An 18,226-nucleotide genomic window follows, 5' to 3' on the forward strand; every position below is an offset into this window, starting at 1 on the left:
ATGAACCTAGCCTGCCATATTCAGTAGACATAGCTCCTTCAAATTTGCACTTATTACGAAGGATGTAATCAGATTCTCTGTCAGAGCTATGATTTGATTGCCTGTATACACGTCCATAGACATCTTCAAGCCAGGAATTCGTACGTATATTTTTGTGTTAGTTTCACATAAAAGGGTGCAGACATATCTACAAACTCTATAGTAACATTTCATAACAGGGTTGATGACACACTGAGAAAATAAATACATAACAATAGTCTTAACTGTTTGAATTAGGCGTTTACCCTGAATCGGATAAGCGAAACCTTATCGAACATTCGAAGTCCACTCATTAGGAAGTGATAACCGGTTGCGGTATAAAAACAAATGGCACTCCTCGTCTAGCAACATTTGAGTACCAAAACCGGAACAAGAACGTGATATTCGAAACAAGATTAATTTATGTGAGAAAGTAGAGATTCTAGCCGCGTGAAGTGATAACGCATGCGATCATCGTGCGATCGAATCCATTGCAGCACGCCGTGAGAGTAGCAACGATTCCAATCATAGTGTGGTTACTAATTTAGACGAGAGGAAGAGACTGAGTGAAACTCCGTTTCTCTGAGCGAACAGTATCCCCAAGCTTACTCCAAACGACGGTCCACCGTTTGCTCCATTCAATTCTCGTCCGTTGCGAGTTGTAGTTGTGTCAAGTGCCCGAGTCGCTGTCTATCGTTGAAGTGATCTAGAACAATTCAGTGTTTTTTTTTCTGGTTCCATTGTTCGTAATAAGAAGTAAGATGTCCTCGAAAGCACACTCGAACGGAGAGGCCCCTGGGGTCACCGAGCATCAGGCCAGCCTATTACCACATCTGGAGTCGCTGGACCGCATGCTCAAGCTACCGGTAGTGGACGCAACCTGGCAGCAAACCCAAAGCGTGTACGGTAGAGTGAAGGGTAAGTACACTGGGTTCTAAATTGGTGCAAAAGAATGGAGGCTGGTTTTTTTTTCTGTCTGTTCTTCACTGACTTCCAAGCCACGTAGTCTGATTGCGAGCCGATGCAAAGATGGCGAACGGTACTTTGCGGAATTGTGAGTGGTATCCCTTGCTGTCTACCAACAGGTCGCCGTAATTGATTCGACATTGAGGACAATTGCATCCAAACCCACATTACAATATACCCAGTGAATGTTAGCTTCCGAGCCACGTGATCGTTTGTGCGAACTGCTACTTGCAACAGTATGATAGGAAAATTATCGGACCGTCAGAGTATCGGTGTTTCCTTTTTTTGCGACGCAGTTGTGAAATGGAACTGACGTCACAATTGGACGAGTGGACTTTGGAGCAAAACATGTAAATATCTTGATGGGTTCACGTCGAGATGCGTCTTGTTGGGAAGGTTCGCTCGAAAATAAAATTCACGCTCCTCGTATTACATAACTCGCTGTAGAATTATAGGAACTTGTCCAAACGAATGGACGGCAGCGAAGATAGCAAGCAAGTAATGTGCGAACGCTAGCATGACTCAAGCACAGAGACGAACAAAATAAGTAAACTCGCCGTATCATTTTTACTGTTTATTTTTTGCAAAACACAAACAGTAATGTTGGAAAACGAGAAGCCTTTCGACCGTGCGAAACGAGAACAAGATCTGCGCCCCAGATTACAGGTTTGCAGGAATGTTTTCGCTGTGCTTCTCGAGGTACTTATCGGAGTGGGATAGCAAACAGACAAAAACCGGAATAACGTCTTCCCTTGCGCGAGCTTTGCGCTGGCCAATTCAACCGCAAAATTCGAAGTACTTCTTGTGTAGCTCATCGCCCGTAGTGCGTTGCGTTTTGCAAAAGTTGTGACAGGGGGAGCCATATAGTAATAAGCGCTAGTCGGCGTGTACTTTGGACCCAACCGTGCCGGAGCCAACCGGCTTTTTTTTGCTGCTTCGTCTAGCTTGAAGTGACGGGAGATTTTAGAATAGCACCGTGAAAACAGCGTAGCGATAGATAAACAGGTTGAGTCACATAATAATATACGCTGAGGCGGAAGCAAGTATTGAATGTTTTACGGTGGTTTCCACAACCTCAAGTTTTTTTTCTAACATTTCTGCAATACCATGTGCCTAAATTCGATCCGGCATTCGATCAGAACGATCAAAACTGTCTACTGATACAATGAGTATTTGGGATCGGAGATTATTCTATGAAAGACCCCTTGCCCCTTTGAAAGGGAGGATATAATATAATTGAATCACAAGTGTCTGCATAATTCGCGAACTAATCAAGCAAATGAAACCAAATTTGGCATGTGGAGGTTTTTGGGTACGAGAAATGTTTCTATGATGGTTTGACATACCCCTCCTCTTAAAATAGGGGAGCTTCCATCCAAACAAAACACGAATTTCTGCATAACTCGAGAATCAATACTGCAAATAGAACCAAAATTGGGATATGAGGATTTTAGAGTACAAGAAATGTTTCTATGATGGTTTGACATCCTTCCTCCTTTGGAGGCTGGTTACATAGAGATATAACACATATTTCAACCAAACATGACAACGTGTGTGTATCATCACTCCTTGCAACTACAAACGTATGAGAACGAAAGTTACGGATTGTGCATTCTTGGAGTACGCATAGCAATTTGAACTTCTGGTGCAATATGCGTTGAAGCGCTCCTTCAATTTATTCCAAAGTTAATTCGATCGGCTAAAAAAACGGCTGAACGTGTCAATATGAAATGTTCGCAGGTGTTTTGGGGATACACTAGGCTAAAAATTTGCCGGCTACTACAATATTTTGCCTGTTTGGGCACTTTTTCTTTGATGTTAAATAAATTTGTTTTCGTCATAACAACAAATTGAACTTGTACAGCATTTATTTGAGTACCAAAAACTGCTTTTCGGTTTGCGGTACAATCATGGTTTATTGAATTATTCATCATCAAAGACGAAGAGGTAATTTTTCATTCAAACAAAAAAATCTCTTTATGAAAAATGAACGTTATAGGAATCAAACGAAAGATGGTTGATAAGGGTAATTTGATTTTCTATTAAGTTAGTTAGCAAAAAATAGCGTTAGTCCACAAAATCTTTGAAATAACGGAAAAATAGCTTTTTCTCCGATACTTTCGTCCACTTTATCTACCAACATTGAGAAAAAAATATGTTCGTAAAATATTCCAAAAGCTGAAGTTTTAAGCATTTAAATGATGTATATTTTATTTATTTAAATAGATTGTTCGAAAGCTTCTTTCCGTCTATCAAAAGTATTGAGAGAAGATCGTGCATATTTTCAAAAATCAGCAGAACTATTCATTTTGATGAAATAATATTGTTAATACAGGGCGGACTCGATTATATACAGTCTCCGGTTTCATCAAATCCTGTATATAATCGAATCAATTTTTTTCTTTCATTTGTTTCTAATGCATATATTTTTCGTTTTTTCAATACAAAAAGAGAATTTAATTTTTGATTCATCCCCTTAATGTCAGAAAACGCCTTTCTCACATGAAAAAAAATAGTTTATCCAGAATCTCTTTGAAAGTGAGAGATAATCATAGGTATCATAGATTATAGTCATATTGATTTTTTCGAACTGTGTATAATCGAGAGTATTTTTATTTTCTCTGTTTTAAGTTCTCGATTGCTCGAAATATTCAGAATTTTCAATAGAAAAATTTCAGTTGATTTTTTGTAATTTTTTTTTAATTGAATAGTTCTGTTGAAGGTTTAAATTTTAAGAATGAAAATTTGTAGATTTTTTCTTCTTTTTATAATTTTAATAATTTTCAAATGTTTCCAACTAGCTATTTTTTTATTTTGAAACTTTTAAATAAGTATTGATATGAAAATAAAATTTGTTAAACATTCAGAAACATGCAAATTCCAAAATTCAAAATTACAAAGCGGAAAATATTGAAAATGAAAAAAATTTAAAATTTTCTCAATTGAAAATTTAAATGCTTTGGAAATTAAAAATTCAAAAACCTGATAATAAAGCTAATTTAAAATACAAATGAATGCTATTGAGAAGTTACAAAACAAAAAAATTGCGAAAAAATCAAAAATTCAGGAAATGGGAAATTAAGAAGAATGAAGAAGCAGAAAATTAGAAATAGAAAAAGAGAACAAATAATTAGATAATAATAAAATGAATCAAAAAATTAATAGCTTCAAGGAATTTGGAAAATTAAAAATATGTAAAACCCAAAATTCAAAAAAAATCACGAAATTTAACATTCTGAAATTTAAAAAAACATAGAAGAAAATAAATATTATTGATTAATTAAACAACTAAAATTCAACAATAAAATAAAAACTCTAAAACAAACAAATTCAAAAATTAGTTAATAAAAAATATTCTAATATTCTAAAAATCCATATTCAGAAAATGAGAGTAAAAAAACAACAATTTTAGAATTGAAAAAATAAGTTTTTCTTCTTTTTTTTCAAAATTGAGTTTCAAAATTTGAAAATTGAAAATATTGTATATAAAATAAAACTGAAAAACTAAGATAAAAGATTAAAAAGATTGAAAAGTAGTATTTAACTTTTCAATCTGTTTAATCAAAATAAAAAAATAGAAAGAAAAAAAATTAAAAATATGAGAGATCTAAAAATTAAATATAAAATCGAAAAATTCAAGAATCATACATTACTAAATTTCGAAAATAAAAAGGCAAATTTGAAAAAGAATTGAGAATTTGTATAACCCCCAGAAATTTGAAAATGCAAAGAATTCAAAACTTAGAAAAATAAACAAAAATTTAAAATAAAATAAATATAAAAATCAGAAAATTTTAATTAAAACAAGTAAAATTAAGAAAAAATTTGAAATTCGATGAATTGAAAATTCAGGAAATTTAAAATTCTAAAAACGCTATATTCTATAAAAAAATCAAATTCTTAATCCGAAATTAAAAAATTTAGAAAATTGAATATCATTTTGTAATTAGATAAAACAAAATTTCTCTCAAAACATCTTTTATTTTTTTTTTATTTGAATTCAAGAATCAGAATATACAAAACTCTGGAAATTACTGAACTAAAAAAATTGAGAATAAAACATTCAGAAAAATGAACAAAAATTAAAAATACAGAAAATTGAAACTTACAGAATATCGAGGAATAAGAAAGAATATTTAAAGTAAAGTAAATGAAAAAACTAAATTGAGAAAAAAAATTAATTCGCAAAAAAATATATAATTTTTAAAAAATCAAATTAGAAAAAAATCAATTAAAAAAACAAATATTCTTAATCCGAAAAGATTTCAAATCTAAAATGCAAAAGCTCAAAAAATTGTTCAGAAAAGCTCAAAATTTTTTTTTATCAAAACTCAAAAAACTGAAAATTAGGAAAATTTCAAAAAAGCATGAACCAAAATAAAAAATGAATAAAACATAAAATTCATGAAATCATTTAACCGTTTGGGCACGGGCCAAATTTTGTGAGCATGTACCAAATATCCGGATGAGTTTGGGTATATTGTAAAAAATACTAATAAACTCAGATAACTGATTAGGTCACAAAATTTGTTTCGAGGTAAAAACAATACATAAAAAGTGGTATCTATAAAATTTATAAACAATGCTCAGAAAATATTTTTTTTTTGATTTTTTTTTAATTTGAATTCAAGAATCAGAATAAAAAAACACTGAAAATTACGGAACTAAAAAAAATAAGAATAAAAATTCAGAAAAATGATCAAAAATTTAAAATACAGAAAATTCAAACTTCTGAAAATTGGAAATTCAAAAAATTTAAACTTTCAGAACATCGAGGAATAAGAAATAATATTAAAAGTAAAGTAAATGAAAAAACTAAATTGAGAAAAAAAACTAAATTCGCAAAAAAAATATATAATTTAAAAAAAAATCAAATTAGGAAAAATCAATTAGAAAAATTAATATTCTTAATCCGAAAAGATTTCAAATCTAAAATGCAAAAGCTCAAAAAATTGTTCAGAAAAGCTCAGATTTTTTTTTATTAAAACTCTAAAAACTGAAAATTAGGAAAATTTCAAAAAAGCATGAACCAAAATAAAAAATGAATAAAACATAAAATTCATGAAATCATTTAACCGTTTGGGCACGGGCCAAATTTTGTGAGCAGGTACCAAAAATCCGGATGAGTTTGGGTATATTGTAAAAAATACTAATAAACTCAGATAACTGATTAGGTCACAAAATTTGTTTCGAGGTAAAAACAACACATAAAAAGTGGTATCTATAAAATTTATAAACAATAACAATGAGTAAATATTTTTAATAATGAGAAAATTATAATTGAACAAATTTATTCATAATCATGGGTTACTGCGTCAAGTCCTCTTTTGCAAATTAAACAAATTAGATTTGATTTTTTCACTTTTTCGTCTTTAGTATTATTACATTCTACACATCGCCTTAAATTTCGCCCTTGTTGCTTTTCTTTCCCGAGGAAATATTTTTCGAAACCAAGGTATGTCTCTTGATCCTTTACTTCAATACGATTTCAAAGATGGACATTTAGTTATGCCCATTTCCAATATAACGGCATGTGAATTTCGTCTTAGATTTCTTTTTGAATTCAAAACCTGTTGAGTGTAACGGCATTGTAGTGAAAATAGAGGGTGGAAAAATGTTCAATGGGTTTTGCGTAATGATCAAGAGAACATTTCGGACCAGGAAATTCTGTAAAATAATCGCTTTCATTACAAAATCTTGAATTTAAAATCTGAAATTCGTCTAAAGAGCTCTGTTCTGGATCTTTCTCAAATAATAAATCTCTTACTGCTCTCACTAATCACTTGCTGTCGTAATTATATCCTATGGATGACAATATCACTACCACTATTATTGTCGCTCGAATTATGGTCAGCGGACCACATATTTTCCGGAGATAATGTAAATGAAATATAGGGTTGTGAAATAAAAGAACGAATTCTCAAAAAGCATAAAGCATAAAAGCTGTAAGCACTCACACGGTAAAAACCATCGAAAAATGAATGAGCAATAAGTAATAAAATCTAGATTTTTTTCAATTTCTACCTCCAATATGTTCTCGAAAGCCGAAATCCTACGTTAAAAGGTTCAAGTCAAAAATGTTTGCATAAAACAAGAAAAGCGCTATCGCGGTCTCCGTACTCAAGAAATTTTTTTTTTTAAATAAAATAGTAGAAAATTAAAAACTTCGAAAGTTTTAAAATTTTGAAAATGGAATTTAAAAAATTAAATAAAACAAATATTTGGAAAACTTCAAATTATGAGAAATGAATATTCCGAAAATATAACAAATTTAATTTTTTTTATTCTTTATTTTTGAGACTTTGAGCCTCCTGGGCTGGTTCGTCTCAGATAACAAAATTAAATGAATTAAAAATTTGAAAAAATCGGGTTGGATGGTGTTTACTAACACATTGCGGACCGCTCACGAGATTTCTCGTGTTTCGCGTTCCGTCTGTTACGGATGGATCACGAAATAACCCATATTTTATATACTTAAAGGTTAAATCCTTAGTTTGCCAAGAATCTAACAAGGCCTACCGATGGCTCGCTTTCGTCTCATTCACATCGAAGCAAACGATTTTATTCGTGGAATCCGAACAAATGAAGCGTTCAAGTTTGCCCCAAAACGTACGGTCCCTAATATGCTCAAAGGGGTCAATTAGGACTATTTTATATCAGTACTGGCCAGCCGAAGTCCATCATATTCATTGTAATCTAACAAAGAAAAACCCTTAGATAAACCTCCACAAATCATGATTCATTTCAAGTGTTTACTGTTGCCACCGATAAGATAAGTTTCTGGAACAAACGACGCCACTTATTTTGCCTACCCTCTCTTCGTACTTTCTTCACAGATTCAAACAATCTCCTGAACTGGGCCTTCGGAACCGCTGAGGATGTAGTGCACCGGGCCGTCTCCATCTCCGCCCCACTGGTGCAGAAGCTCGATCGTCCTCTGCAGCTTGTCGATCAGACGCTGGTCAAGGGCATCGACAAGCTGGAAGAGAATGCCCCAATCATCAAGGAGCAACCGCAGGAGATTTACAACCAAGCCAAGACAAGGGTGCTTGAGACGGTGAAACCCTACACGGAGAAGGTGTGCGAGTTGCGATCGGCATCTCACCAGAAGGCTTCTTCACTGAAGGATCTGTCCTGGAAGAAGGCTAACGAAGTGCTGGCAACTCAGTACGGAAGCATCGCCGTTACCGGGGTGGACACGACTGCTCAGTTGGCGGAGCGGCTGCTTGATTACTTCTTCCCAAAAAGTGCCACCGATGTGGAGGAGAATGAAGGTAAGTTCCTACTCAAAGATGCAGAGGCAATTTGATATCGTTCTTACACATGTTCCTTCCACACACAGCGCCCATCTCCGCTAGCGACGATCCGGTACTGCACACCGTCCAGACCGTTGGACGTCTCTCGAACAAGGTTGCTCGCCGCGTCTACCGTACCGTTTCGCACCAGGTCAAATCGCTGCGGAAGGAGGACGTGAAGGACTACATCGCAACCCTGATCGCTGTACTCCGCCTCACCCAGTACTTGAACTTCCTCAACGATAAAGTCCCCCAGACGGACAAAGCCCTTACCGAACAGGCAGAGTCTTCCAGCGGCAGCAACGAAGGCCAGAAACAGAACGGTCTATCCCCCGTGGGGGATAAGCAGCCAAAACAGTCTACCCCGGCCGATTCCAACTCATCCGCGACAACCGTTTCCGATGTGGTAGCAACCACCAACAGCGCCAAAACGCTCAAGGAGGAACAGCGCCGGTCAGACACGGACCCGAAGCCATCCAGCGATGGATGTTAGGGTTAGGCTGAACTGATTAAGCAATAGTTTTTTAGTGTAGTAATGATTTATTCCCATAGAGTTCGTTAAATTTGAAGCCAAATTGCATGCTGTGTTTTTTCGTAATGAAAAGTGTATGTGCGCGGATTTGAGAGTACGTTTCTTTAAATTGTAACGGTTCCTGAGCAAGACAGATTGTCTCAATCCCGGTCGCTTTTGGCCGGGATGCTGACGATCGAATGGAATTTGGAGGAGCATTTTTCCTTTAACGTATAAGCAATGTATTTAGATATTTATTTTTGAGTAAATGAAAAATAAACGATTTCAAAAGTATCCTGTATGCAGATGAAACTTAACTCTGTTGTTCTAACTTCTGTACTTTATATCACCTTTATCTAACCTTTAATCAAATATTCGTCTCAGTTTAAATCAATATATGCGATGATTGTGATTGTCGCTTTCTCACGAGTTAAGAGCTCATTTTTCTCAATTCATATTTGCTTTGCAATAAATTGAAGCGTAGTAATCGCATGTCTCAGTGGAAGTTTCTCGTAGGTCAGCGTATGGGTCAACCAATTGAGTTTATGATATCCAAACGCTGTGAATCTGGCAATGGGATTTCTCAAATACCTCTCCCTTCACAATCAAAAAATGTTTTTGTTTACTATTACGACTGCACCATACCGGCCTTAGCTACCCACGATCCTTACAGCCACCATCGCCTTTTTCAAATCTCTCCCAGAGCCTGGAAAGAATCTACGCGAATCACATCTGCAAATACTATTCACAAACATGTCGCGCAATACTCCGCTCAAACACGGGGCCAGGGAGACGGCGCTAATTACGAATCGCGGCACCCAATGTAAACAAATCGCGCTCATGCGGTTCGTCTATATAGGCTTAAGGCGATGATTAACGTCAGCTCCAAAGTTCAAAAGTGGCGTGATCGGACGAAAGTTTACCGCATCGCGGGCACACATACCAAACGAATGATTGTGTGGTTATGTTCGCCGACAGAGTCTACATTCATTTGCGTTCTGGCTAGCTGGTTTTATCAGCAGCCGTGTATTCGGTTCCAGAGCGTTGGTGACTGGCTCATGTGATTAGCGATTTCAATACGGTGCCTATCGCGGAAGAATGGGGTGTCTTTATTTTTGCACTCACCATTGTATTCGTCGGCACCGGTTTTATGTCTAAACTTATCGCACAAGTTAGTGCAAGTAACATCTGTTTGTTGATAAGGGGAAGTAATGAATAGATTCCAATGTCTCATCCTTCAATGCATTAGATTCAATCAACAAGCCTTAGTGAAAATTGAACAAAAAAAATTGTTGATTGGAAATCTCAATCTGACGACCAAGGCGATAACTGAGACCCTAAACATTCCATTCGGATGAGCTCAAAACACGTTGCATGATGATTTGGGCTTCAAACTAGTCCCTACAAGTTTGGTGCCATGAAATCTAATGCAAAAATTACTTCACGTAAAGACCTCAAACGATTTTCAGGATCAACTATAACCAGGCATCATTGAATGCATAACTACAAATAACGATACGTGGGTATGTGAGTACTACATGCAACTTGTGGTGTCGTTCATTAGGAATCCGTTGATTATAACATGAGTGTTACGATGCGGATACGGTTATATTGAAAAACAAATCAATTTTTTTAAAATCGATAAAGCTCAATCTCGAAATAAGTTGCTTTATTGGAAGTTTCACACCAACAGCACGAAGATTCAAGAAATCCTTCACTCATTATGTGGCTTGGAGTGACCTGACGATTGGTAGACTTGTAGAACGTCTGAACATCAATAGAAATCATTTGGCTCCGGTCCGTATTCTGCCGTAGTCTCGCAAAGTGACGTAAGCGCCAAAATTGACATTTTTTTTTTTTTGTTATAGATCGATAAAGAATACCAAATCCTTTTAAAGAACTGCGTAGTTTTACAGAAATGTGAAAAAATGACCCCGTAAAAGCTTGAAAACGAAATGGCGCCACTGTGATGTGGCGTAAGCGCCATTTCCCCTGTGATGCGACATAAGGTCAAGTTGATTGTGATGCAATATAATTTTTGATCTGATCTGATGGCATAGGACGAACGAGCTGGGACAGCGAATTTCTCATAGCCACGTCTTTCGTATTAGACGTTTAGTATAATGAGAGTAACACGCCTTCTTTCTTGTAAGAAATCACTTTTACGAAAAGCTCGTCATGCCAAATATTTAAATCAAAAACAGTCCATACCTATGCAGTGCTACATTTATAGTAGAAATGTTGTTTTACAACATGTACTTAGAAACTATGTTGAAAAATGTCGTCGGATATTCAATTCATTGAATCAAACTCAGCTTAAAGGTATCATTTATCATTATTTTATTTAATACTCATCAATTTTATTACTGACTAGCTGACCCGACGAACTTCGTCCCGCCCAAAATAGATTTTTTATTTGAATGAAAGTATTCCATGTTTTCTTACTAAGTGAACGTTAGTGAGTCCAATCACTAAACTCTTCATTGATTGATTACTCTTTGACCCTTTACAATTTCCTTTTACTATAAATTGTCTAGTACCTCTACAAAAATTCGTCCTTATAATATAAAATTATATTCAGACACAATTCTCGTTCAAAATTCTTCAAGCATTTGGAAATCACATGTTTCTCCGTTGCATGGAATACATGTTTGATACAGAGAATATTACAAAATAAAGACAACTCAAATCGGACCATTCCTCCCTCGGGTTTAGGGCACACCAACACATTTGGCCTTCCATTTTTGTTTATATAGATAGAAGATATAGGAATGCGTTATTCCGTCTGAAAATCCTTTTCCACTTTCGAACAAAAATCAATTTCGTTAGCACCAACATCAAATGGACTAACAACGCTTAGCTAATTGTAGAACATATGGGAATTCAATTTTCCGATTTTCCTCTCCGCTATATTGATCTACGGGAAGAGACGAATACAACGAAATATAGATGACTCAAATTGAACCATTCCTTCCTCGTGTTTTCCGCTTACCAACACATTTGGCCTTCCATTTTTATTTATAGAATATAAGATGTGGAAATGCGTTATTTCGCCTGAAAATCCATTTCCACTTACGAACAATGATCAATTTCGATAGCGCAAACATCGAATGGACAAACAACGCTTATTATGATGTAATTTTCAAACATGTGGGAATTCAATTTTCCAAATATCCCGACCTTCCTTCAAAGTTTTCAGAAAATTTTCCGATTTTCTCTACACTATATTGATCTACGGGAAGAGACGAATACAACAAAATGAAGAAGGCTAAAATCGAACCATCCCGGGTTTTCCGCTTAACAACAGATTTTGCCTTACATTTTTATTTATATAGATTACAAAGATTTCTCAATAGTGTCTTCTATCTTCAGGCATCAAGGGACAAAGCTTATTGATGATGTTTACTTTCGTCACCTTCTCAATTTCTCTTTCGGGTGAATTGAAGCTGAGAGGATACAATATCGTTGCTCGCGCCATGGAGTGTTCGCATTCGACACATACGATGAGTCTCGAAGTCTTGGTACCCCTTGGTACCCCCGCTTACTCTTCAGTTCACAAAATAATCCTACAGATTTCTCATCCGTTGCAAGATCATGAATCCATTGGTGATTGATAACTTCGAAAATCTACTCCAACTGACTCCTCTGTCAAGTTTTATGTCTTTATACCATAAGTACCTTACGCATGAAGTGCACCCTTCCTCAAAATAAAAAATGACAGAGAAATTGCAAAAGTATGGGAAGCAAACTTGTTTGGGCATCCCCAATTTTTATCTGTCCATGATGTCGTGCGGTGCAAATGTTGTAGGGGTTATTGTTCAGCCGGCAACGAACACACATTTGATGGCAAGCATATCGTAATTTGCCATATTTGGCAATACATACACACACTCTTTACAGATACACGGGCCAAAGGTTGTGCAGTCCACTGATGATTCAACAAAAGCCAAAGGTTGTACCGCTCATGCCAACTCTACACGAGCTGATGATTGCGCCGGCTAGTGACCATTCTATCCTGGATTCCTCGAGAAGACGCACCACGCTAGATATGGGGTACAGACTAGGGGGGCGTTGCTGATTAATGGTCAGCTGCATCCCAATAGGAAGTATCCCGTGTCGGGCACAGGTACAGATCATTGAAGACAGCAACATCACAATTACGAAAACACTTGTAATACTAACCTCGAGCCAACCGCGAGTAATCGGTTACATATTACTAACATAGTTATAAGGCAAACATTGTCGAAATATTGAACTCCCGGCCCCGTCAGGTTGACGCCATATGAGCCTTAATAAAAATATATATTTTGGTTAAAAAAAAAAAAAAAAATATCGTAATAGAAATTTACCGTCTGGTATCGTGATATAATTTGGCTTTGTATTCCTCATGAATAACTGTGTTCTACTAGTCAAGTCCTTCATTTGATACCCATATTGATGGGCTTTAGAGAAAATATGTAATCCACCATTTTGTGGTGGCGGCCATTTTGGATTTGCATTTTTCATAAATAACTGTGTTCTCCTGGTCAATCCCCTTCATTTCATAACCCATATTGATGTGGCTTTGAGAAAATATGTATTCCGCCATTTTGTAACAGTCGCCATCTTGGATTTTCAAGATCATGAAATACGCAGTTTTATAATGACTGCAGAGATAAAGGTGTGTTCCAAATTTCAGATCTATCGGTCAACAGGAAAGGGGTCAAATCTCAATTAATGTGGTACAGCGCCATACAAACATAAAAATATATCATAGTTAAATAAAATCGTTTAAAAACTCCAGCATTCTATCAAATCGAGCGCGATTAGCCTCTCCTTCACCCGGTGTGACGCTTCCACCGCTTTTAATACACTTCGATAGGCTCCGCTGCTCCACATCCTATAGAAACTCCTGTATACCACTCTTGCGGTATCCCACCGCATACATCGCCTGCAAATGCAGCGACATCTCTTATGCTGAAAATCATGCTCAAGATAGCGTCTTTCCTACTTGGCGTCCGATGATAGAATGTGGCCAAGTAGGTGGGTCAGATTTTTTATTATAAAGACTTTAAACTTCTTCAGTTCATTCGTCTCTAGCCTTGAGAAAGACACTTGGAAAACTTTACCCTAATCCTGCACTACACCTCCACCCTCATTGCCTTGAGAAAGACACTCGATCCTCTTTTTCGTTCCCCACCTTCATCTTATCCAAACGTTTCGCCCGTAATCGTGGTTGCTTGTAATTAATAACTGTTTGCTGCGGGAGCGCAGACAAAATGTATGGGAAAGTAGGGAATTATTTCTTCCAATTTTTCATCAATTTGAACTTTATATGGGCTGAAAAACTGATATTTCTTCAATTGCTGAGGATATTTCCTATCAATGTGTGTATTTGGAACCAAAATCCATTCATTAATTGAGGAGTTATTAGCGTTCAAAAACTGAACACTTTTTCACACCGAAATATTAAATGGGCTTCTATGTTGAACGGTTAGACGTAGTCCTACGTCAAAAATTTTTGTTGTGTGCAAGTTTCTGTTCAACGTATTGCTGGATTTAATTAATAATGAATTATGAAATGAAATGAAATAGAAAGAATGTGTTTTGGGTCCTTTCAAATAACTTTTTTTCAATTTTCTTTAACATAATTAATTTCTTCCATACAACTTGGCTTATAACTTTTCTCATAACCTTTTTCTTTGCTCAAACAGGTGTATGACAGGACGGACTTCATTATATATGATTCGATTATATACAATTTTGAACTCTATATAAATACAGTTATAAAATAAATATTTTTAAAATATGACTTATTTCACGAAAAAAAATAATATTTCAAGGTTAAGGTGATGGTTATGAAGCTTTTGAAGTAATCTTTTGTTGATTTTTATATTCAATTTACCATTGTCTCTCCCTGATGGCGAGAAATCCAAAAATCAACTTTACTGAGGACACCATGCTTCTAGAAGCATCTCAAATGAGCTATTAATTTCCCCCCGATTTGAGGGTTTCACAACAAGGTTTTGACGAAACATGAAGAATGCATGCTGATGGATGACGAACGTACGTGAAGATGGATTTTGGACAGCTCCCAGGCCTATAAAAGTCTATAAAAGTACTGCCAGAGAAGCATTCCACAGCAAATTTGAGATCGTTATCGCTTATAAATGTGCCAGGAATTTCTTGATTGGGCAAGGGATTTACTGCTGTAAACAGAAAACCAAGGTTCTCATCACTAACAAGACAATAGACTCGATAATGTATAGGGGAGTGTGCTCCCTTGGCCGAGTGGTTAGCGTCATAACTAACATGCCGGGTGTTCGGGTTCGATTCCCGTTCTGGTCGGGGGAATTTCTCGTCAAATAAATTTCCTCCGACTTGCACTGTGATCACGCGTATTCTAGAGCTTGCCATTCAGAATGCATTCAAGGCGTGTTATTTGGCATAGAAATCTCAACTAAGTACTAATAAAAATGACGCAAGTAATACTACGTTGAGACGGCGAAGTTCCTCTAGGAACGTTAGTGCCATTGAAGAAGAAGAAGAATGTATAGGGGAGAGTGCTTGCAGAAACGTCTCCTTCCGTTTATTAAGGCTCACAAAAGCCAAATTTGGCAACCTGTCCGCCAATTCTGCCCAATCGCAAAATATGGGGCAATTGTCAAGCCGAAATCGGAGAAGGGTGCCACGGTGACTGGGGATGCTGCAGACATCAAGAGATCGTGGAATAAAATAGCCAAGAAAAGTACGAAAATTCATTTAGTTTTATCAGAATAATTTTTCTATAATTTTTTTCTGAAAAAAAAACAATAAATTATATGCATTTTGGCATAAAAACTTTTTTTGTACCTTTATCCAATCACGAGATACAAATGGTTTTGTGATTCCGGATTTAAAATGTTCCAAGCTTTAGAACAAGAATTCAATTTTGGATTCATCCCTTTAAAGTCAGATAAAACCTTTCTCACATAAAAAATACATATATCCTTCCACGCATATAGTTGAATTTCATCAATCAAAGAGTTATTGAACCTTTTTTTTATTTCTAGCTCTGTTTGTCTTGAACTGAACACCACGATTTTTTACAGGATACTATAAAACATCTAAATCAGTGGGAAAAATAACATTTGGGAAATAAAAACTTGAAAGTTAATGGTTTTTAAAGTGTTATTATTATTTTATCTCAAATATTCATAATAAGCTTGATTATTTCTGTCAACCAAATTAGAACTCTAACCGTACTACAATTTGCTCTTTGACACCCAACTCCTATCTATTTGAATTTCGCTGTAATATTATTTCAAACAATTCCTAGCGATTCCTTCGAGTTTAAAGTCTCTATAAAACAAACAAAGAAGGAAAATAAATTAGCAATGACAGTTGTCTTGTGTAACCGTTTGTCACAATATTGTTAGTTTTTTAATAAATTGTGGTTGTTTTGTAGTATACTTTTATTGTCACCTTTTTGTAAACTTTTTTTTTAGTAGGGAATATATTTTGTTAAGTAGGGCAGTTATTGCAATTTGTATGTAATTTGTTTGTAAAACCGGGCGAAAATGGTGGCGTGTCGATATGGCAGGACACAGCTAGAATTGCGAGAGAGAGTCAGCGGCAAGTCAGAAAATGGACGCTGTACCACGAAAAATGGAATTAGAAGGCTCGAGGAACACTCCGCGATAAAAAACGGGGCTTTTTGGATTCAGGCGTGGTGTGTGACGGACGTTTGTCCAAGAGTTCGGTCGAATAGTTTGGACTGAGTTCCCTCGACGAACTCCCGGTTGACCGGCACACCATTCGGCCTAGTGGACCACCACTACGCCTAACCGTAAAGGACTAACGTGAACAACCACCTTCTGGTCAGGTTGGCCATAATCATAAAGGAGGGTCCCTCTCGGCAGTGTCACTCCGGTATCGTCCTGGGCCTGTCGATTGCCGTCAAATAGGGAAGACGCCAGCCACGGTCAACTCTCCACTTGCCGACTTGCCGTGGACTCCGACGCCGCCTGGTTTACAGCAGAACAACCAACCACAGTCGCGTCCGCCATCCGCCTCTCTCTCGCCACCAAAGGATAACCAGAACCGTCAGGAAATAAAACCAAAAGTATTTGAAAAGGTGAGAATACTCTTTTTATTTTGATCGCGAAGCCCCTCCAATTACCCAGTAGTAAGCCGACCCTGAGACCCACTTCGAGGGGTCTCTTGCTGCTGAGCTTTTTCCGGGAAGACACAGTAGATAGTTACACTTGGAAGGAAAATGTCTACTAAATGTATTGAAACATACATGTTCACTGTGCCATGTCCCGTGCCATGGCACGCCATTTCTGTGCCAAATCGCACGCACTCACGTCACCATACATAACGCTTTAACTATGCGCCTAGTATTATACTACGAGCAGTACCATTCACCATTATTAGTTAAACGTTACGTCAATATACGCAACGTCTGCCAACATAATGTATCCGACACACACCAATGATGCGGAGCCGGTTTTTGGTGAATAATTAGAACGTGATCATTACTAAGGAAGAGCAGTCGTCGTTAGTGAGAGCATTTAACCACTAAAAATGACCGGCCTTCAACCCGGCTCAGAGCCACATATTGAACACCATATAAAATTGGGTATGGTACAATTACTTTCGTCAGTTAACTTTTCCCTGATCTTGAACGCCGCGCATATGGAACCAATTCGCGCTCAAACGGCACGTGCTTCGACAGAAATAGCGCTTCCTCTGGGTCACTTAAGAAATTACCACTGTTTGAACAAAGTTTATGACCGACCAATGGGTTTTCAAGATTGATTAGTTGGAAAATTGGTCTTGGAAAATTGAAAGTTATAATGTGTTTTTTCCTGTTATATCGATGATGACCGTGATTTTAGCAGGATTGCAAAATGGGCAACGAAAACAGTAATTGTTTCGATTGTTTGATATTACTTCGAACTTGGATTGGTAGTAACGTAGTAGTCAAACACGAACAGTGGAATTCCACAAATTCAATGAACGATTCTTATGGATAACAATTAGTTACAAGTTGTAATTAACTGTATGAAATGAAATAAAATAGCTGAGTCATTAACGGAGAACAGTTTGTAGATATGATGGAATGTTAATACTACAGTTACGGGGTGAGGGATTTATATTACTATGAAAGGGTTGACGGTAATCAATGATCCATGAAAACAAATCAATAAACATGTGTTTGTTTTGTTGATCCTTAGTTTTCTGTATTACGTTATGTATTGCATCGTTTACCTTATCTATTTTTCTCCACGCGTTAGTAAATCCACATTTTACGATCTTGGTGACTACAGAGTGTCGCTGTCTTCTAATAAAATTATTCACTTTTCATAAGCTACTACCCAACCAGGTCAACAGTGCGCGTGCCGTCGAGACTAACCTTCTTATATATAAAAACATTAACACACAACAGTTCCATCACATTGGGACTGTTGCC

At 36.5% G+C, this 18,226-nt stretch overlaps 1 protein-coding gene across 1 annotated transcript; it reads left to right on the forward strand.

The window, feature by feature from the left end:
- Positions 1 to 394: 394 nt before the first annotated feature.
- LOC129761805 (lipid storage droplets surface-binding protein 2-like) lies at positions 395 to 9,107 on the forward strand. Its single transcript, XM_055759583.1, has 3 exons — positions 395 to 936; positions 7,821 to 8,258; positions 8,327 to 9,107. Exons 1-3 carry the CDS (start codon positions 780 to 782, stop codon positions 8,770 to 8,772), a joined length of 1,041 nt encoding a protein of 346 aa, XP_055615558.1. The 5' UTR covers positions 395 to 779; the 3' UTR covers positions 8,773 to 9,107.
- Positions 9,108 to 18,226: the final 9,119 nt, after the last annotated feature.

Source organism: Toxorhynchites rutilus, chromosome 1, assembly GCF_029784135.1.
Source record: "Toxorhynchites rutilus septentrionalis strain SRP chromosome 1, ASM2978413v1, whole genome shotgun sequence".
NCBI classification, from domain to species: Eukaryota; Metazoa; Arthropoda; class Insecta; order Diptera; family Culicidae; genus Toxorhynchites; species Toxorhynchites rutilus.

Bases quoted from the DNA above. Each gene is read 5' to 3' on its own strand.
- LOC129761805 (XM_055759583.1), top strand. From the start codon at position 780: ATGTCCTCGAAAGCACACTCGAACGGAGAGGCCCCTGGGGTCACCGAG. The intron at 937-7,820 runs GTAAGTACACTG...CTTTCTTCACAG, and splicing joins CGTGTACGGTAGAGTGAAGG to ATTCAAACAATCTCCTGAAC. The intron at 8,259-8,326 runs GTAAGTTCCTAC...TTCCACACACAG, and splicing joins CGATGTGGAGGAGAATGAAG to CGCCCATCTCCGCTAGCGAC.